This window comes from Anthonomus grandis, chromosome 10, assembly GCF_022605725.1.
Source record: "Anthonomus grandis grandis chromosome 10, icAntGran1.3, whole genome shotgun sequence".
In the NCBI taxonomy this organism is placed as follows: Eukaryota; Metazoa; Arthropoda; class Insecta; order Coleoptera; family Curculionidae; genus Anthonomus; species Anthonomus grandis.
This window is the reverse complement of record NC_065555.1, coordinates 7,550,540-7,573,110: the sequence shown is the minus strand read 5'-3', so window position 1 is coordinate 7,573,110 and position 22,571 is coordinate 7,550,540. Positions and strand designations below refer to the sequence as shown.

At 29.5% G+C, this 22,571-nt stretch overlaps 2 protein-coding genes across 2 annotated transcripts in view; one reads left to right on the top strand and one right to left on the bottom strand.

Annotated features, from left to right (window-relative positions):
* The window catches only part of LOC126741498 (soluble guanylate cyclase 89Db-like), a 48,209-nt gene extending 45,364 nt beyond the window's left edge, over positions 1–2,845 (top strand). Inside the window, exons 14-15 of the mRNA XM_050447917.1 lie at positions 2,455–2,544; positions 2,599–2,845. Coding sequence (XP_050303874.1) covers positions 2,455–2,544; positions 2,599–2,661 — 153 coding nt within the window. The 3' untranslated portion in view covers positions 2,662–2,845. The remainder of the gene's footprint in view (positions 1–2,454; positions 2,545–2,598) is intronic.
* Positions 2,846–3,615: 770 nt separating this feature from the next.
* LOC126741261 (neural-cadherin-like) overlaps positions 3,616–22,571 on the bottom strand; it is a 249,553-nt gene continuing 230,597 nt past the window's right edge. Inside the window, exons 23-25 of the mRNA XM_050447640.1 lie at positions 10,354–10,560; positions 9,969–10,118; positions 3,616–6,435 (exon numbers count right to left, since the gene is read on the bottom strand). Coding sequence (XP_050303597.1) covers positions 6,338–6,435; positions 9,969–10,118; positions 10,354–10,560 — 455 coding nt within the window. The 3' untranslated portion in view covers positions 3,616–6,337. The remainder of the gene's footprint in view (positions 6,436–9,968; positions 10,119–10,353; positions 10,561–22,571) is intronic.

Here is a 22,571-nt window from a genome sequence, read left to right as displayed (position 1 = left end):
GCAAACTGTTTCCAAAATAAAAATACAATACAGGGTTAAAATATTATGACTTACAAAAAGCGAGCGACATGAGTCACGAGGCATGGCCCCACATAGATATCTAATGGCTCTTTTCTGGAGTACAAACACTGAACTAAAAAGTGAATTTGAACATGAATCCTAAAAGCAAATTCCATATCGAAGGTGCGACTCGATAATCGCGAAGTATGCAGATCTGGCGATGGAGAAATTAAGACTGGTGGCAATAACCCTTAGGGCGTAGCAGCCTGATGAGACTTTTCTACATACATTCACAATATGATCTTCAAATTTAAGGAACTTGTCTATGGAAAGACTTAAAAACTTACCGAACGGTGGCATGGTGATGGCTTCATTATTTAAACATATATCATTTGTATTACATTTAAAATTAAGGATATTTGTTTTGGAAACATTAAATGTCAAAAAATTTGAATCACACCAGTCTTTTATTTTTAAGAAATCTGCACGTATATTGGCCTCCATTTGAGAAATATCAGAGTCGTGCCAGAGGATGGTGGTATCATCGGCAAACAATGTAAATTTGCCAGTTACCTGCAGTTGTGGCAGATCGTTCACATAAATAAGAAAAAGTAAAGGACCAAGTACTGATCCTTGCGGAACACCCACATTTATATTAAGTTCCTTAGAGATACCACCATTAAATTTGACAGCATGGACACGATTGAACACACGAGGAACGAAACCACTCAAGGGCAGTTCCTCTGAAACCATAAAGCTCCAGTTTCATCAGCAGCACTCTGTGACTCACGCAGTCAAATGCCTTGGACAAGTCACAGAATACCGCTGCTGCAACTTCACCAACATTTAGTCGATTGTACAGGTGCTCTAGAAAGCTAAAGATAGCATGATTTGTGCTCACAGACTCACGAAAGCCAAACTGCTGAAGACTCAATAGGCCAAACCTATTTAAAAATGAAACCATCCTCATCTTAACGAGCCGTTCCACTATCTTGGCTAAAGTAGGCAATAACGCTATAGGTCTAAAGTTAGAAGGACAGTCGCGATCGCCACCCTTGTAAAGAGGAACAATCATTGCTCTTTTTAAGCACTCTAGGAAAACTCCAGACATAAATGAAAAGTTAATTGACTCGGCCAAGACTTGCAAAGCAACAAGAGGTAAAGCAGAAAATATTTTAAGAGAAAGCCCATCCCAACCTAATGAACTCTTATTCTTAATATTAACCATTAACTGTTTAAGCTCTTCTTCACTTGTGGGGGCAAAAAAGAAAGATTCGGCTACTACCACATTGCTGAGATACCTCCTGGGATCTATTTTTTGTGAGAGATTGGCTGCAAGGTTACTAGCAATATCACAGTAGAAGGAATTGAGGACATTGAAATCTAAGGTACTTGGAAGAACCAAAACATTATTTTTGCCCCTTAGCTCTATCAAAAATATAATAGTCAACACGATCACTAGAGGTTATCTTCACTTACACAAGTAAAACTGAACAAATTAAGGACAAATCGACGTTTAGTATTATTAGCGTTAAAAAAATTAAAAGAGAAATCTGAGACATTCAAAAAGTAATTTAAAATATTGCAAAGTTTTGCTTTTTAAAGTTATTTTTTTGAATACGATTATTATTCAATTTTTGTAGAATATGCAAAAGCCTCGTGGATCCATCCTAAATGTATGCTGAATACATGCTTTTCTCTCAGATCTTATCGCTTTCTTAATTTTTTTAAATATTTTCTTAAAGCTTTTGACCTAAGTCCATCATAAACCTAATAATATCGGTTAACCAGGGGGGCAGGAGCCCTAGTAAGCCGTGACTATTTTCACGGTATATGACGGTTAAGTAGATAAGTCCATAGCCAGTAATAAATAGGTCTTGCGAGAATTCTTGAAAATTTAAATTCGGATAATACCTATATGTTTGATATGACATGGATGGTCGAATTTCAGTTCAATTACCAGAAAGCAGTGATCTAGCCTATGAGACACATTCAAAACTATTGACGTCAATGAGACTAGTAGTAGGTTGCTTTACGCGTTAACAAAGGTTAATTTTTTTTTATAAATTCTTGAATATTTCTAGGATTTGCATTATTAGTATTTGCATTAATAAGAGAGTGATGTATAACTGACTACTAGAAAATACATAATCAAACTCATTAAAAAAAATCATATTGATTTGATCCTAGATCTTCAACATACATACTTAAATTGGCGGTTGGAGGGCCATAAAGACATCCAAAGCAAAACGTTTTTCCTTAATTTCTACACTAATTTAATACAAGTCCAAAGTGCTATAATAAGTCAAAAAATTAAGTTTACTAATAGAAAATATGCTAAACTAAACCTAGCTAGCACCTTAAGACAAAAACTAATAAAAAAATGTTTTATTCATTTTATGATATGTTTTGTTTTGCTATTATTTTCGTAACACTGCTACTTTTATTTTTTAGCCGGGGATGGTTCACATATCACATTCTACCAGAAAACTTCTGCCAAAAGATAAATACATTTTAACGACTAGAGGAAAGGTTAAGTTAAAGGTAGCGATGATTCATTAATTAATCAGTCTCTTTTAAAATAATTTTAATTTTTAGGGCAAAGGAGATATGGAAACTTATTGGATCTTTGAGGACGATTTAACAGAGTGTCTCGACTAATATGCAAATGCGAAAATAACGCAACATTACTATTTAATTTTCACGACAGAAATAGGAACTATTATGTATGAGTAAAGTAACGTAGAGGAAAGTAACAGAATATTAAAACCTTTACTACTTTAGTTGATATTTTCAAATATATATTTGATGTTATTCCAATAATAAATAAATATTTATCACATAAGTCGTTTTTTAAATTCAAATTTTAACCTGCAAATATTTTTTTTTAATTAATAAATTAGGTCCTAATTTATTAAACATAATATTTTAGTATGTAATGAATATAAAATGTAAATATCGAGGTAAAAAATATTTAAATTGTAAATATGTGATCAACAAATTCTTCATTTGCGAAACTGAAATACTCTATATCTAAAGCTGCCTGAATTACAAGGATAATATTTAAAGCTCACCGTACATCCTTTTATAGTAGGAAGTAAAACCTATTAGTTTATGTCATTACATGAAAAATCAAAAACTTTTAACCCTAAGGAATAAAAGCACCTTGGATAAAGGTGACCCTCTTGCTCCTCGAGGAAGGACACCATAATTTAAATTACTTCTACTAATTACTAACTTCTATACTACCTGATCTACTACCAAGTTTTTTTTTTATCTAGGTTTTAGGGATATTATGATATTTAAAGGTAATAATTACTTCAGCCAACCTCCTTATTGACCTCCTTAGACATTATTTAATGTATATTATAAAATGCTATTGACATGTACCTTGTCACTTTCTTGATAATGTAAATCCATAGATGTTCTTTTGTACTAATTTTATAGTAATTTTGGTAAGTAATATTGGGTTGCAGAGGATTAACAAAACATTTTGCTTAGAAGTTATTTATTAGAATTAACATGTATATACTTTACATCTCTATTTACATTAAAAATTAAACTAGATTTTATTTAATTGAATAATTTAATTAGGTATGAATTAAGAGCAGAAATTATCACTAATTCTATAGACAAAAAAATCGGATGAAAAGACCTAAAATATTTAAGCATAAGTAGCACGAACGTGAAAACATTTTGATTCAATAAAAAAAATCTCTGAGTGGTAAACGATTTACAAATTGAGCTAATGTAGTGCCACTTGCACAACTGTCTATTTACACAATTCATTTTCTGCTGCAGCAAAATATAGGAAATAAAATTCAACTGCGGAAAAAAATTAAAAAAGTATATTTTTTTGTTTTTCAAAAAGTATCTAATTATTGCTTTTACTTTCCTTTAAATAAAAGTATAAAAATGCTTTACACTTTATTACTTGAAAGTGTATAAAAAAGTGGCCAATACTAAGAGACCTATATTATCTGAAGAAACATATTTATTATTTTTATTTAAAGCAATATGCAAAAACTTGTTAATTCAGTTTAAAACGTTAAACGTTAATTAAGTATAAGACGCCTTTTGCATATTGACTTACATATTTATTCTTAAATGTCAGTTATAGGGAGATTAGGTCCTTGGCATTGCTAGTACGGTTTTACATATATTTAGCATATAACAATTTGAAATAATTTTTATAATAGAGAGGAAACTAATATCAATTATTAGATCAGGTATTAGGCCTACCAGTCACTTACTATCTAGCCCCAAGTCACCACAAGTTAATTTACTTAAAAGAAGATTAAGACCTAAAGCTCTTTCTCATTTATATCATATTAAATACCTCTTATGTAATTTTTGGTTTTAATCGATATTACCTAGGTGACGTAATACCTAATAAAATAACTAACTCATTAAAAGTAAGAAAATGCATAATGGCAATAATAATGATATAAGTTGGCAAAATCAATAACTTATAAGCCGACAATACATTGACGTTAAGCAATGCTTTGTGAAAAGCGTTAGTCATAGATTAAACTGCTTTGATATAACAAAAAGGGATTACATTTTGTCCCTGAAATCCATAAGCCCAAAATAACTTTGATTTCTAATTATGTGTAGTAAATTTAATACTTATTTTTATAAAAGAAAAACTTTGTTTAAAACGATTAATTTCATTACTTGTTAGTTATTACTTGCTCCAATATGATACTTTTGATGTTATTGAGTTAAGAATATTACTAAAAATTATTAATTCAAAATAAATTTTATAATTTAGGTATAAATAACATCAGATATCTCTCTCACAAATTGTCTTTTTTAAACACATTGCCCAATTTATTAAATTTGCAATTTATATAATTCCTAAAACATCGGCTCTCTGTAAAAAAGTATTAATATATATTAAACTAACGTCATTCGTTACATAAGACACTATTTTAAAAGGTAATTAATTTGGATTCCTGTCCGGATAAATAACAAATCCTGGATAAAGAATATTAAAAATCTTGACTAGTATGAACTGCTAGCGAGCCTTTACTTTGACCTCTTCAACCTTTTCAAAAGCTATATTACTTTAAAGTTTGAAAAGACATGAGATCATGAGATACGGTTCATGACGTCACTTGTTAGTTAATCGATATTTTTGCTGCGGGCTTCAAGTGTAAATGCTTAATAAGAATAGTGTTTTTATAGCATTTTAATTGTTTCCATTAAGCAAATATGAAAATTATTTGTTGGTTACATTTTGCACTAGATATACTATGAAAAAAGGTTCATTAAAAAAAATTTATTCAAGTTTAGAATATTCTGGATATTATTACATTTTTCATTCCATAAAAATAATTTAAGTATCATGAAGTTTTTCATCTTAACCATTTTAGGTTAATAACAATAAAAAATAGAGCCAGTATCGGCTTTTTAGGATTATAGAGCCAAAACTCTTTAAGAAAAAAATATCGGCTTTAAAGTTATTCAAGACAGTCGACATTGTTGAGTAATAAATATTTAGGGTATTTTATTTGGATTACCAAATATGTCATATACACATACTTTTAGTATAACTAAAAATGCCAAAACTATCAGAATATTTTGATTGTATGACTTGCAATGATTCTAGATAAATCTAAAAATTGAAATCTAATTTAAATATATACAGAAAAACTAGATATTTATGCTTTACAAATTCACGTGTTTAAAATTTTAAAATTTCATTGAACACTTCGAACTAACTTTTGACGTCAGGACGAGAACGTCCCCTCTCACCTGCGCATAAAAATATGTATTTCCAAAGCAATTTTAGATGATGAATTTTTAATTATTTGGTTTATATTTATTACATTTTGTAAATATTACTTAGAAAACTTACTTATGCAAGTCCTTCATTACCCACGGATACTTTAGGACATTGCTGATTAACATAATATTGGCCATTTTTGCTAATGCTAGTAAAAATTTTCTGGACCATGAGTAAAAAAAATATTTATCAAAAAATTTCAAAAAAGGCTGTAGCAAATATAAGTTGTTATGACTAGGGGTATAGCATTTAGTTGAAAAATTTTAGCTAATTTTCATGATTTTAGTTTCCTTTTTCTGTTATAAATATTATTTATTATTTGAATCGTTTTTACAAATTGCTTGTTGCTTCCTGGAATATATAGCCGTCATATGTAGGTTCCTTACTTTGCATATTACAAATTTATGTAAACAATTTATATTTAATCATTTAACATAGAGTTCCAATTAATAAATTTGTAATGATAAATAATTAATAAAATAATATAAACTCAAATTAATTTTACTAAACCAAATATTTATTACTGATAATTATTTTTCGCTATGTTTATTCCACCACGTCAGAGGTATATAGACAAGCCAGTTTATCAAATCGAGGACCCCATGAATTTAAGTAACCATAGTCTTGATGTTCCTCTTCGGTACCTGTAAGAATAAATTAATATTAGGATCTTAAAATAGACAAAAGTAATAAAATAGGTACAACTTAAGTTTTAAGCAATTATACAGGATGATTTTTAAGTTGATACTTTTTTTTAACTGTGTATAGAACTCGGTAAAATATAAATTTTTTTCAAATAACTTTTTTCGATACACTTAAAAACAAAGGACATACAGAATAAAAAAAGTGAATATGGGTTTGTTTTTCATCGTCTGTTTATGTTTAGTTTTTCCTCGAATTTTTGTATTATCGATCACGCATTGTGCCGATCAGTTAGTCTTAGACACTTTTGGTATATTGTTGTTAATTTTAAATTTGCAAATCCTAAAAATGGCATATCGTTATGAAAACAATGAACTTGTTGGATATGTTGCTTATTTATGAAGAGTGTCTTCAAAGTGCTGCTGCTACTTCGGTATTATACGCAAACCGCTTTCCTTTGCGAAATCATCCGACACCCAGAAGTTTCATAAATCTTATTCAGCGGGCTAGGGATACTGGCGATTTACGGGAACATCGTGGAGCATGCAGGAAGAGGTAGGAGACCTGAAAATATTCATAGGGAAGAACAAATTTTAAATCTCATCGGAGAAGATCCAACAACAAATACTCGAGTTGTTGCAGGGCAGGTCGGATTAAGTCAAACAAAAGTATGGACAACATTGCGCGAGAATCAATTTAATCCCTTTCACGTTCAACGTGTCCAAGCGCTACTGCCTGAAGACCTCCCCCGCAGAGTTCAGTTTTGTGAATAGTTCCTATAACAACATGAAAATGATCAATATTTTTCAAACAAAATTTTAGCCATGGACGAGGCAACATTTACCCGAAACAGAATTAACAATTTTCGAAATACGCATGTTTGGTCTGTTGATAATCCCCATGCAATTCGCAGAACCAATTTTCAATATCGCTTTTCTGCTAATGTGTGGGCAGGAATTGTGAATGGGATACTTGTTGGACCATTTATCTTACCAGACCGTTTGACGGGCGATAATTATTTGGACTTTTTACAAAATAATCTGCCAGTTCTGTTAGAAGACGTGCCACTGAATACCAGGCAAGCTATGTGGCTCCTGCAGGATGGAGCACCTGCCCATTTTAGACGAGAAGTGGGCGAATTTTTGGATATAAGTTACCCAAATCGGTGGATTGGTCGAAATGGACCATGCAAGTGGCCACCAAGGTCACCAGACCTAAATCCATGTGACTTTTTTTTGTGGGGGTATATGAAAAGTTTAGTTTTCAAGACGCCTATCGACACACAAGAAGAACTAATAGCACGTATTGAGCAGGCTGCGGTAACAGTTAAACAAAAACCGATTTCTCTATTGCGTGCCGTTACGAAGCAGTGGTTACATCGAGCAAATCGTTGTGTTGAAGTTAATGGTGACAACTTTGAACAACTTATTTAAATTAGAGAGGACCGTATTGGACTCATTTTATAATATTTTGGCAATGCAATTTTTTTATTTTTCGGTATTTTGAATAAAGTTATTTGAAAAAAATATGTATTTTACCGAGTTCTATACATAGTTAAAAAACGTATCAACTTAAAAATCACCCTGTATAATATTTTATTATTTATTGTGCAGTCTAGGTTTATCAGAAAACAGAGCTTCAAAAAGAAAGTTATATAATTGCTGTTTGACTAATTTTAAGTGTCTGAAATAGGTTTATGTAAATATTTAAGTAAAAGAGGGTTTTATTATGACCGAAAATAAAGAAACACACTTCTGTATAAATTCCAAAAAAAAATATAAATTGTTAATTAATACTAATAGGCCACTTGATTTATCTTATTTAAGAGCAAACAAAACAGGTGCTATTTCGTATTACGTTTTGATTTTTAGGTAAATCAAGTTTATTTTGGAAGAAAAAAAGTTTTAAAGTAAAAAAGCATAGCAAAAGTTGCAACTGTATAAATGACAGTATCAACGCCTAAATAGATAAAAGATAAAGTAATACCGTATTAAAAAATACCTTTATGTTCATACATAGTACACATAACTGCAGATTGATTGAAAGATATTCTATTCAGTGACTTAAAAACGTGTTATTTAAGTTTTATTAAAAAATTAGATCTTGTTCTTTCAGGAATATCATTCTGTATGATAGAACATTTATTCTTAAAATATTTCTCCACTCGTTTTATTAAAAAAAAAAAAACAAAGTTATTTTTATTCTTTATGGCATTGAGTACGCTATAATTAATAAATTTCAAAGCAGCGTTAAAACTCCGAAGATTTTGACACAACCTATTCTAATTTATGTCATATTTTATGTCATTTTATAAGTAGTTTACCTTAATTTGGCTAGAAAATATATTTTTAAATTGTATAGGATATGTTTCTGATGATGATAAACTTGTAAATCAAAAAAATCAGAATCTTAGATACCCTCGACAAATTTACATTAAACTTATAAAATAATAGATAGCCATTAATGTTTTAAGCAATAAAAGTAGCAAAATGCTTCATCTCTGGATCCGAAACCTAGATTTTAGAATTAATAAGAAATTGGATCAAGAGATCTTCAAAAAATTGCAATCTTTACTGCGTCATGGTTCTCCAAGATGATTCCTACCAAACAGGCATCAGGATTTTATATGTACAATTATAGGTTGTAATAGGGCTTATTAAGAAGAAAGAACGTGTAAAGAAAAAGGTGATTTGTAAAATTATTAGAATAGTATCTGATGGAACGAGAATGATAGTATATAGATCTCAAGAAGAGAGAAAATTTTCACCGTTTACAGTTTAAAAAAAATATGTAAGTACTAGATACTAGAGAAATAGGTAATATGTGGGAGGAATTCAAGAAATTAAATAAATATATCTTGCTAGTTACATGTTTCATAAAATATTGATTGCTAACTATAGTAACCCAGTTTACCATTGTAAACTGCAGAGCAATGAGTACATAGCAAATACATGAGTACAAAGTATAAGGAGTATTCTCCTAATATGCAACTTTTATATAGGTGATTTTTGGTTTTTTAACTTCTTTTGGCGAATCCTACAAGCAGTTAAAATAAATGACTCAACTTCGGAAACACCCTGTCAATGTCAGAAAAAAAACAAAAAATCAAAAAACTACAAACAAATTACACCTGAACAGGTGTGGTAAAGAAAATAAAAATAACTAAAAATGCGAAAAAAAGATTTTGATAGCTTACCATTTTGCTATGGGTAGAAGTAATGACTTAATAATATAGGACTATGAAGCATTTAGTGGGAGCTTTCAAACGATGTATCGCATGACTTTATTAAATTTTAATTTTTCAAAATGGCGTCGCGTCGCCATTTTAAAGTTATCCAAAATGAGCTACCAATTTTGAGTACTATTTTGGTTGCTAATGATGTATGCCAAATTTCAAATTTTTATATAAACGCAATTTTATATAAAAAAATTAAGAGCCGCACTACTACATTAACAACTATTTTCTAAATTATAAAATTAACGAGTTCCTTATATTTATTATTATGCTACTTTAGAGTGTATTTATTAATTTTACCAGAAGCTAATGAACTTAATGAACCAGCGATACTGCCGCCGCCTTCATATGCGTAGTTCCGTAAGTCGTCAAACGGTGGCGCATTAGGGTCAGCGTCACTATTTTTTTTACAGTGTTCAAGATAAGCAGCGATGTTTCGTTCTTGGCCATCTGGAAATTTTGTCGTTACTAGAATACTAATTTGCTTATTAAATAAATAAAACATTTTATAGGGTTTAAGAACAGAAATTATAAAAGTGGTTAACTTAAATTATAGAGATATAAAATGATATTATAATATGTCGACAAACGTTTATATTTCTGTTCTTTGGTTTTCGCAAGTTCTATTGCAAGTATTAATATTCAGGAAAAAATTAAATTTATTAAAAAAAAATATTATTCCTACCTGTGTGTTGTGATAAACCCAAGTCGGGATGATTTCCATTAATGGGAATTTGAAGTGGCTTAATATCGAAGGCAGTCATATCATCTTCGCCACCTCCCTCGTCATCATAGTTTATAATATTTTCTCTTACATCATCTTCAGCACTTCCTTGGTCTTTGGTATGGGTATCTTTTTTCAGGTTGTATATGACGAAGATTATCAGAAAAACTGCAACAAAACATATGTTGTTAATACAGGGTCCGGCAGTCAAATCTGACGGTTTTTGAAATGGGATAAATAAAAAAGTTGTTGAGATATTTTAATTATTATTTTTTTATTTTAAAGAGGGGAATTGGAAATCTAACATTCATAATAAAAAAGCACAAAAATAACTTATGTAGCAAAAATTATGTCTCATTTTCTCTACACTGTACGAGCCTCCTGGAGAAGTTAGTCATGACTCTCTCCATTGATTGGCGCGGGATCTCACGAATTTCTCGCAGAATGTTCTCCTTCAGTTGGTTCAATTTATTTGGTCTGTCAACATAAACTCTTTCCTTAAGATACCCCCATAGATAAAATTCACAAGGGGACAAGTCGGGGGACAGACCAAATAATTTGAACCAACTGAAGGAGAACATTCTGCGAGAAATTCGTGAGATCCCGTCCAGGAGGCTCGTACAGTGTAGAGAAAATGAGACATAATTTTTGCTACATAAGTTATTTTTGTGCTTTTTTATTATGAATGTTAAATTTCCAGTTCTCCTCTTTCCAATAAAAAAATAACAATTAAAATATCTCAACAACTTTCTTATTTATCCCATTTCAAAAACCGTCAGGTTTGACTGCCGGACCCTGTATTATGCGATATAATAGAATAATGTTTCTTTTTTGTTTTTTAACCTGGAGTGCTAAAATTTATAAGCAAAATTATTATTGCACAAGGGGATCCATATTAGAACAATATTTACTAAACTGGATTTTAATAATTGCCCACCATTTAAAGTTCTTATGGACATAGGGGAAATTTATATATTATTAACATGGAATGTCTTAACACCTTTTTATGTAAAAGTTAATAGAATTTTTAGGAAGTGTTAAGGCACAAAGAAAAAATATATTTACATATATTCAACAAGAAGTATACCAAGCGAAAACATTTTTAAATCCTAGAATAATCGAGTTTAAGCAGCAAAAAATTTAATGCGTATTTCCCCAATTGACCGTTTTCATGATAGGGGCTGATAATTTTAACACCTTATTCCATCATATAATAATCATTAATATTTGTTTTTTTGTATAGGTTTTAAATATTACATCGTCGGTGATAAATTAGAATATAATTTTTTTATAAGTTCAATTTGGATCACGCTTCAAAGGATTTAAATTATACCTACACCTTGTCATAAATATAAGCGAGCATTTTAAAATAAAGGACACTAGGAATATTTTATTGTCAAAAAACTATTTCTGTTTTATTATAGTTTAAACCTTAATAATTCTAACGAATGCGTTTAAGGATGCAAATAAAATTGACCAAATTTTATACAATTTTCATCAGAATTTTAATTAACTAAACTATTTAAAACAAAGAATTCATTTAATTATTAAAATTGCCTTAAGATTAGAGCATAGTTATAGCGAAAAACAGCTTTGGCTTTTGTCCGCTTACAAGCTGCATTCACTTGAAGATAACAAACTGAAAACTTCATTATACAGTTCTATTCACCCTTGCCAATATGATAAGTCGGTGGCCGTGCTGAAGCCACGGAAACTTTACATCTAAGCCTGAGACCGAATTACTAAGTTTCCATCACGCGACTTAAATTAAATAGGCATCACGAGACCGACATAAAAAATTAATGCTCTAACATTAAACTTGGAAAATTTAGTAAAGAAATTAATTACGTTTTAATAAAATTCCTATTTAAAAAATTTTAATTAGTAAAAATGCAAAAACGTATTATACAAATACAAATTTGTATGTATATGTAAAGATTATAGGAATTATTTAAATACTGGTCTTAGGCTATAGATTAAACATCACAAAAATGAAGCCGATGACCTTAAAGAAAATTTTGATATAAGCTAAAAAAATATTTAAGTGCTACAAAGTGAAGTTTCTATTAGGGAAAATAAACTAAGTAGTTCAAATAATTAACATATAGCTAACTATTCTGATAATTACTTTATGCAAATGCTGATTAAAATATGAAAAAAAAATTATATTAAGCCCAAGTTAACCTTATTTAAAATCTGTAAGAGATCACTCACTCTCATTATCCCCAAATAAGAATAAATTATTAAAAGTAATAAATTCTTTTAAAAACAGAAAGTCCTGGAAACGATGAAATTATAAAATAACATTTCTGGCCTGTAAAGGATGCAGTATTAGAAAAACTGCCTAAAGTTTTACTAAATTAAAGGAACATAATGTTTAAAGTAGCTGTCTTTCAATAATAAAAAAAAAAGAAATCTGAAGTTTTGTCCATGGTTTTACTAACAGGACATTTCATGCTTTGTGGTCTTACCAGAAATCTTAAAACTAATTAAATATAAAGAATTATTAAGAAATCTATTAAATATTTAATACATTCAATAACTAAAATACATTTAATACAAATTCTATTATAAATAAATATTTATCATGTAAATATTTTTTGACGACGTCACTGGTAGTGATTCCTTATATCGGTGCCATCAATAATGGAATTGAGCGGCGTTGCCGTACATTCATTTAAAGTTGAATATCGACTTTATTAAAGAGAATCTTATTATGGTTTATGTAAACAAATTTTTACTATTTTATTCAGGAGAAACAGAGTATTGTTTTGTCCCTGTTAAATTGAGTGACAAATTTTAATGATATAATAGTTGCTGACATTATAACTGGCCATAGTTCCATGGCATACCCTTTAACGTTCTAAGATTTTAACATACTGTTAAATATATATATTAAAATGGTCTAGGTGACAAGGAAAACAAGCGGTTTTATTTTCAGATTAGGAAAATTTATTTCCAAGATGATTTGTTGCAAATGTTTTTGAACATAGCACAATATTCAAGTATTACCTTTGCTTACGCAGTTCCTTGACTTAAACCCTATCGAGCACGTTTGGGACATATTGAATACTTTCTATGTTTTAAATTAAGGAATAGTGTTGCAGACATGAAAAGATTTGCTAAAATCTGAGCAAAACGACTTTGAAAATTAAATTAAAAGCATGTCAACAGCATACACTCTATTAACAATGACTTTTTCTTTTTTATTTAATTTTCTTTTAATTTTTTTATTTCGAATTTGTGATATTTAGCTTTTTTAAATTATTATACGTTTTTAATTCCCAGGTATACTACGATTAATTTTTTATTTTTTAATAAATTATTGTTCAATAGTATTTCCAAAATAGATTCAGATGTATCTTAATATTTTCTAAATAAAAATCGAAATTTTCATTTAATTGTCGCAATACCTTTATATCCTAGATCATTTTGATGTGTGCATTTTAAATGCTGATCATTTCTAGCAGAAAACTTATAGGATTTATGCTTCTGAAGCTAATGAATTACTTAGACAGCGTATAATTTTTGGCTCATTTGTCGGTACTTAATGAATTGTCGTTTTTTAATGAAAATCTCAACTTTTAATTTAGAACCTGTATAAGTTAAAAACAAATAAAACCGATCATGCGCAGATATTTTTACCTAGAGTTCAATATGATAGTCAAAAAATATAAAGGTCAATTTCCAGGAGATTTAACCTAAAGGTGTGTTTTTTATAATGAACTGCGATTAAAATAACTTAAATATATTTTAAGAATGGGTAATATATTTCGAATTTTTTTATTTATACAGGGTCTAAAATTTAATATCTTCTTTAAAATTAAATATTTATTTAACTTTACCTTGTATTTTAGTAAAACGAAAGTAGCCTAGTTTTCTAAGGCAGAAATAGCTTGATGAAGAAGGGACATATTCTGGTGTAAAATGCAAAGTACATCTTAACCACTAAGGGATATACCTTGCAATTACAACGAGTATGGGACACAGTGCATTGAAATAGAAAACAATCTCAAAGTCCATCTGTGTGTATTTTTCTTATTTTGCATATAAAACTATTTCAGTTCTTATCATATTATAACGAAAGCCCATTTTTAGCAAACGTTGCCAATATTCCCAAAATCTCGTTGCAGCAGCAAAAGTCGCTTGCGAGCGAAATAAAGAACTTAAGCTGCCGTCTTATATCCCCATATTTTATAGTTTTTTCCAATGCGATACGAAACTAAGCAGGTAGTGATGTCTCTTTTGCGAAAAATACGACCCAAACAGGCACATAAATTAGGTATGCGATACGTTCTACTCGTACATCTGAGACTTGTAATTTAAAGTGAGAAAAATGGATACTTTGTTTCCGGTCGACTAGATTGCTCCTGACTTTTGCTTCTGTGTCTTTTCGGGCCGAAGTATATTTCAGCGAGAAAAGAAATTTTTATGAGGTACGATTTTAAATTTATATGAAATTAAATTATTACAGAAACATACCTATCTTAATAAGCTCTATAATAATATTAATAACTTAATTTTAATTTTAAAATGGCAAATCCAATTTATTTTAGAAATATCACCTTATGACAAGAAATATGTCTTATTAAAAATGTTTAATGCCACTTTTCTTAAAATTAGCCAACATCTCAAGGATTAACTCATAACCGATGAACTAATCAATAGCCATAATTCCTTATTGTCAGTCTTAATTTTGATAGAAAAACATTTACTACCGCCTTTTAGTCAGTTGCACAATTTGTCCACGACTTTAGATCTAATATAGATAATAAAAGAAAGCTAATGATAATATTAACAATTATCTATAAAATGCTATTAGTTTAAATGAATCTTATTGGTTTAAATTTAGCAAGTAATAAACTAAACTCTTTTCCTATAAATACAAAATTTATATTAAAGACACATATAGGAAAACCGATAGGCCTTTTATATGACTTTTTGTATAAAATAATTTTAAAGAATTGTAACAAAAGTTAAAGCAGAAAATTGACATGATCTATGAAAAATAAATAAAAAAAGATAAAATCCTATCAGTATGCTTAAAATGATAATTACCTAAACTTAGGAGCAAATCATTAATTATGCTTGTGATAATAGTATAAGTTATGTAGATTAGTTTCGTATCATAACTAATTAAACAAAAAAATACTTTTTTAACCGTAGTTTTTAAAGTAAGAAAATTAGAAATGTTTTTCTTCAAACTTTGCCCTGGTAAACGTTGTCAACAAGAAGCGTAAGAACAACAAGAACACAACGCAATATAGTGAAACTTATCTAAATTTAGCCATGAATCTTCATAAAAATTAAAATAGATATCAATGTAAATTTGCATTAAATGAACCTCTAAAAACTAATTTTGTTCCAAATATTGTCTAATGATATTTAAGTACTGTATAAGCAGAGAACCTTGAGAATACGGAATTTAATTTCTTTCGATTTTTTTTCTAGAAATTTGTTTACAAGTCCTCTTTAGAGAACATACAGGTTTTTAATCTGAAAATGTTCTTATTAACTTCAATAACCCGTTTCCTCAATGTTCCAAATCTTGGTGAGTGCAATTATTGCAGCCGAGTGTTCGGTCGGGAGATTTAGCAGGCTAGTCCAATTTTTGCCTCCTTAAATTTTAATCAAAATACTAGGATTTTCTTATTATCATTAAAAAATCCATTTACACTGAAACATTCTTGAACCTCTATTTTTCTTAGGAAATAAGATTTTCGCATGGGTCAGCTTTTTAACTTGTATATCTATATGATAAATATATACTAAGTTATCCTTAATTCACCATCTTTATTTTGTGTTGTACATAGAAACATTTGCATGCAGTGAAATTAGATAATCCACCGAAAGTAGATTCTGTAATAAATGCAGAATTCTTTTACAAGAGATATATGTGATAAATACAGAGAACCTATTACTTAGATTTTATACTAAAATATGTAATTTTATTTAGGCTATTAAATTAGGTAATAATGACTTAGTATTTATAAAAGCCAGGCATAATTAAGTGTTGTTGCCTTATTCTAGAAGCTGCCATACTGCACTAAAATAAGTTAAAAATATAATTTTCTTACCGTTGGATGACTATTTATACCTTTACTTTGAATCACCCTGTAGCTGTCCTTAAATTTAACCTTCAAGTTAAAAAACAGAACTCCAATTTTGCTTAGGATAACTAAATGTGTCACTTTCTTAAACTCACTAAAGTATAATTTAAATTAAGTGTCTAATTTTACCAAGAGCTTTCTAATTTACTACTAAATAGAATTATATGCAAGTTTGTAGTAACTTAGAAACTAGGGAGGACATAATATGATAATGAAAACTTAAATCAGCTTGCTAACAGTTTGAATGCAATTATAAAAGAATGGAGTAGTAGTAACATTTAGTTTTTAATAATTCCTATTATTTCAGTTTTTGGTTATGAGTTAATGTTTTATAAAAGGAAATAGAACAAGAGCTATAAAACGTAAGAAGTTATACAATTTTTGGTTAAAAATATATAATTTCTTTAAAATTAGCATCCTGTTTATTGATTTTAATTACTGCATATAGCCAGACTTACAAAGTAAAGCATTTAATAATTTTTTAAGTATACTTTTCACTCTTAAATTCATTTTGATATTATGGTGATCCTATTTGGAAAAAACATTTTAAAAGTGACCAAACAAATGACCTATATAATATATATTTTACTTTTATTATTTTTTTTTATTAAATTTAATTAAATTAAATTGAAAATGAAAAAAAAAATTAAATAAAAGGTTTTTTGACATGGACTCAAACCCTGGTATATATAACAGATACCAATTTTAAACTTCTTATTCCTTGATGATGGATACCGCTATGTTCGAAACATGTCGGGAATTATAAAAACTAAATGATGTTAATTAAATAAGTGAAGGGAGACTGTAGAATTTTCATTTTACCCTAATTTATGACTCCACTGCAAATATGGACTATTTCTTCACTATAAATATTTTAATTCATGCAATTTTTTTGACATCTAAGTTGTATTTTAAATTTTTATAGAAAGAGATATATTTATGAATGCAAAAACTGCTATTTAGTTTTTATGTAAGAAAATTTGATAAATCTATATCTGGTTATATCTTTGACTAGATAAAATTACCTACAATGGCGCAATATAATGAAAGTCCTATCATTTAAAGATCATATAAATTTGTGCGAAATATCTTTAATAATTATGTATCTCACATGAATGTAATCTTAGTGTAGTATAAATCTATTGATGGAAACCTTGGCCTACTTAAGAAGTTTTGACAGTAGTGAGTTTGAAGGCGTGAGTTTCATTTAAGTCAATTTCCTGCAACATTGTAATGGATTTAAATACGGCGAAAAGTCCAGTAGACTGGACAAAATTTTACTGGTTACGTTAATATTTTTTGTATTTATAATAATAAATTATATTTTAGGTTCTTATTTGTGATTATTTATTTTGTCTAATTTGTGACAATATTACAAATATATATTGTAAGTATTTGATATTAATTTTTTTGCAATAAAAATATAGTTCTATTAATTTCTAAACTTTTAGACTTTAAATCTGGCTAGTAAATATATTGCACCCTCTATCAAAACTTAATCTTAATTTAAAATGCATATTAATTACAAGCTCTCCTCTATTAATTAAAAATAACAATATTTTTTAATTGACCACTGCAAATTGCTGCCTAATATAGGTATAAGCTATAATCGACTTAGGTCTCATACATTATTATATTACGAAAAAAGTAAATAAAAAAATCATGTACGCCTATGTCTATCACATGACACGAAACTGCCAATGCATATACGATGTTGCCAACACAAGCCAAATCATCTTCTAAATTTTAATGATCGGCTTAAAACTCAATTTATGAATAAGTGGTAAGTCTATGATACTATATAAGCCAAAATAAGGTTTTATCTGTAAATTCTTATTTCTAGTCTATTTTTTAGATAAACTTTAATTAAGGTATCCGGCCATATATTAAAAAAGTAAGTTGATACTTTTGACCAGAATTATTATTTGAAAAAACCCCATGTTAAAGATAAAAAAGTAATTTGGACTATTAAAAATTAGGTTTTAGTAATTTCTAATACTTTATTCGAATTTGTAGGAAGACAATAATAATGAAAATTCTGATGGAAAATTCATTTTAATATACAATACCCCCATAAGGTAATTCTTAGCGAGAAAGCTTTTTACGTGATTAAATAAATAAAGGTTGGCAAAGAGTGATCTTAATGAAATTTGTATGTTTTTGTACTGAATTTTAAAACTGAGCGAAATTTTAAGACTACTGATTTGCTATTAACGAAAAAAAAAGTATTTCATTTAAAACAACCAAATTAATCACAATTTACCTTTAGGTGAGCACAGTCAACCAGATTACATAAGAGGTGAAAGGTATAAGACTATAACTATATACAGATTCCATAAGAAACAAATTTTTTCGCTTAAATTCTCGTTGACGTTGGTTTTATTTTTGTTTCCGGTATATTTTGACATCAAATGGAAATATATAGGGTGTCGTAAAAAAGTGCGACAGAAAAATATTTTTTTCCTAAGTGGAACCTCTGTAAGTCTGTATATATTGGCATATTTAAAGTCTCCGTAAAATTGTAGAAAATTTGTATGTATATAATAATGTTCTTTATCTTTTTTAGATGGTCAAGACTATATTCAGGGTCGTGATTTAATAACAGATAATTTTCGGATAAATTACATTAAACTGAAAGAATTCGAGAGAGATCCAAGAGTCTAGGGCTATTTAAAATTACCTCCTTTTCTTACCACTAACTGACATAAAAATACTTTAAGCGTTGCCTAGCTAAAATAACTTAATAAAGAGGTGCCTAATCCTGCTACAAAATTTTAATATACAGGGTGATTTTCAACCTATGCGCATAAACTTGGGAAATTATAGCTGATGAGTAATAATGAGTAATAATGAAAAAAAAACATTTTTAGATTTCGAGATATCCATATTTTTTTAAATAAAAAACATGTATTTTTTAACGTGTTTAATTTAAACTAATTTAAAGCAACTGTTCGAAGTTGTTTCCATTATTTTAGATACAGACTTGAGCTCGTCGAATCCATGAAGACGTACATGCACCGGCCAAACTAGGTTGTAGGCGAATTGCGTCACTGGCAGCATTTATGCGATATCGTAGCTCTTGCTCAGTATCAACTTCGTTTACATACACCATTGTTTTCATATGACCCACAAATAAAAGTCTAATGGATTAAGGTCAGGCGAGCGAGATGGCCATCCAACTGGACCATCACGGCCTATCCATCGTCCGGGAAACACACGATCTAAATGTTGTCGCACTGGTCGTGAAAAATGTGGTGGAGCACCATCATGAAGAAACTACATGTTCTGCCTAACGTTGATATTCACATTTTCAAGGAGCACTGGTAAATTGTTGCGCAAAAATTCTAAATACCGAGCACCAGTCAAACGATTTTCCAGAATAAAGAGCATCCCGTTCAGAATTCCAGCCCATACATTTACAGAAAAACGTTGTTGAACGAAGTATGTTCTCCATGTAATATGCGGATTTTCCAAAGCCCAGTAACGAGTGTTATGAAAGTTGAAAATTCCATTGCGCGTAAAATTTGCCTCATCCGTAACTAAGATGTTCATGGTAAAGTTTGGGCTTAACTGCTGGTAATGTAACAAACACTCACAAAAGTGTACTCGAAGCGGCAAATCTCTTAGAAGTAGGGCTTGTACCCTTTGCACATGAAACGGGAACAGCAACTCGTGCCTTAAAATTTGCCAACTTGTAGATTGCGATATTCCAAATCGCGCTGCAATTGTTTTAGTGCTAATTCCAGGTTGTTCTTCGATAACTTCTAAAATATCCTCCTTTAGATTTAGAATGTGCCTAGGTCTAATAGCTCCTCCATCTTGTTCAGGCCGCGGCCGCAAATTGCCAGTTTCTTTACCCCGCTGAATAACACGTAAGAAAGCCCCACGTCTCGGGTGATATCTTCGGGGAAATCTTTGGGCATACAGATCAGCTGCTGCCACTGCATTCTGATGCATTTCTCCATAAACCAAAACCATGTCGACAAGTTCTTCGTTTGTAAAAATGTGCGCCATTACATTTGACGCTTTTATTTTGATCGTGTGAAAATAAGCATCGAAAACGATCACAGCCACCAACAAACTAAGTACTGCTAAAGATTCTAAACAACAAATTCCAAACATTATGACTTGTTTACTATCAGTTATTAATAAACAAAATAAGTTCGTTTGATACACGTTCTGCTGACATTTGTTTAACTTTATTTCGGAAACCAAAAATATTTTACTACATTTTTTTCTCATTATTACTCATTATTAATCTTCATCTACCATTTCCCAAGTTTATGCGCATAGGTTGAAAATCACCCTTTATTATGGACTAGAAATTAATTTTAAGTTTTCTTAATCTCCATGGCGGCTTTCGGCAATTAAATTTGATTGTATTAATAACAAATCAACAAGTGATTAATAGTTTAAGTTGTAGGCAGCATGACTTAATGTTCCTGTTGAAACATTAATTTTCAGGATTTTGATCTTCGTATAAGCGTTCGTTATTCCACTAACTACACTTTTGTTGCTAGAACGTGTTTATTTTAATTAAAAGTTCCTTCGTAACTGAAATAAATATTCTTAATGAGTCGAGGTTCTGCAGTCATAAGTTCTTAAACAATTTTCATCTTATAAGGATAAAACTTATGCAACTTCAGTGCTTGATACTTAGTTTAATCCTGATTAATTCGTAGGATAACCCTTGCTATTGCACGTTCTGCTGCATGACAAGTCGATAAAGTTGAACTTATTTCCGAGCTACCAGGAACTTTAATTTGTTTGTAATCTTGGTTAGTATATTGTTAATTTGAAGTAAAATTAGTTTCTAGAATTAGCTATCAGTTAATGAATATAAATCTTGCTTACATGGCTTCAGATTTTTCTAAGTACCTCTCAATAAATACTTTATAACTATATTAAAAAAACTATAATTAGTTATTTTTCACATTTAAAATCCGAACTGTTTCAACTCGAAATTAAACTTCTAGAGTTGGCATAAGACATAATCTGGCTAAATATGTGCTTTTCCGAGATTTTTGAAACTACTGGCAAAATACTGATCGGTCTAAGATCTTTTAGATTAGATACCTTTGGTAGCGAAAGTATAATGGCTTTTTTCCATAAGCTTAGATTTTGTTTGTTTGGTATACGAGTATTAATAATATTTATTATAGGTTTTTTACACTATCGAAAATAAAATTTATTATCAATTTTACTATTTGGCCTCTAAAGGAATATCACAAACAGCTGTCACGCAATTAACTAAGCATTCGGCCTAAATATTAGGATAATTTGACAATTACTGGTGTGCATAATATAATATAGTGCGCGTGTCTGCCAAATATGGACGATTCTAGGATTAAATAGTTGGCATCAGGTTTTAGCATGGATTTTTTTTGATAACTCAATTTATTTTTGAACATTTTGTTGTATCTATTGATATATACGAGTAGATAGATGAAATTGGTTAAAATTAAGTTGGTTAATAAACTTTAAATTTAAAATACACCTTCACTAATACAAAGAGGTTTCTTAGAATAAATAGCCACATAATCCTGAAGAATTTGTCAGAACAATGATCTATTAATTTTTAAAATTATAATAAATAGTAGTCAATAAATAGAATGTAAATAATTTTTCTAGTAGCCTTAAGCCATCGTGTTTAGTGCGTACATGTATAATAAATTAGTTGACTATTATTGTGCATGGAGTGTTCACCCCTAGATAAATAGTAAAAACACTACAAAATGTCAAACAAAATCTAACTCTCTATACATGTCTTCCAAAAATATATATATAATATGTGACTGGATGATAAAATAAAAAAATCTAGAAATATTTGTTCCAAAATAAATAACACAAACAGGCTCATAACTTATCTTGAGAGTGTGATTTGAAGCTGAGAAATGGATAAAGGACTCCTCTCGACATCCGGCTCCCCTAACGCGACTTCTATTTGACCCTTTTTATTTATAGTGTTGTAACTTCAGATCTACTGCTATTTAATTTTAGTTTAAGTGATAAAAGTCGATATTTATTTTTTTCTTAAAAAGTAAAATAAAAAAATGGTAAATATTTATT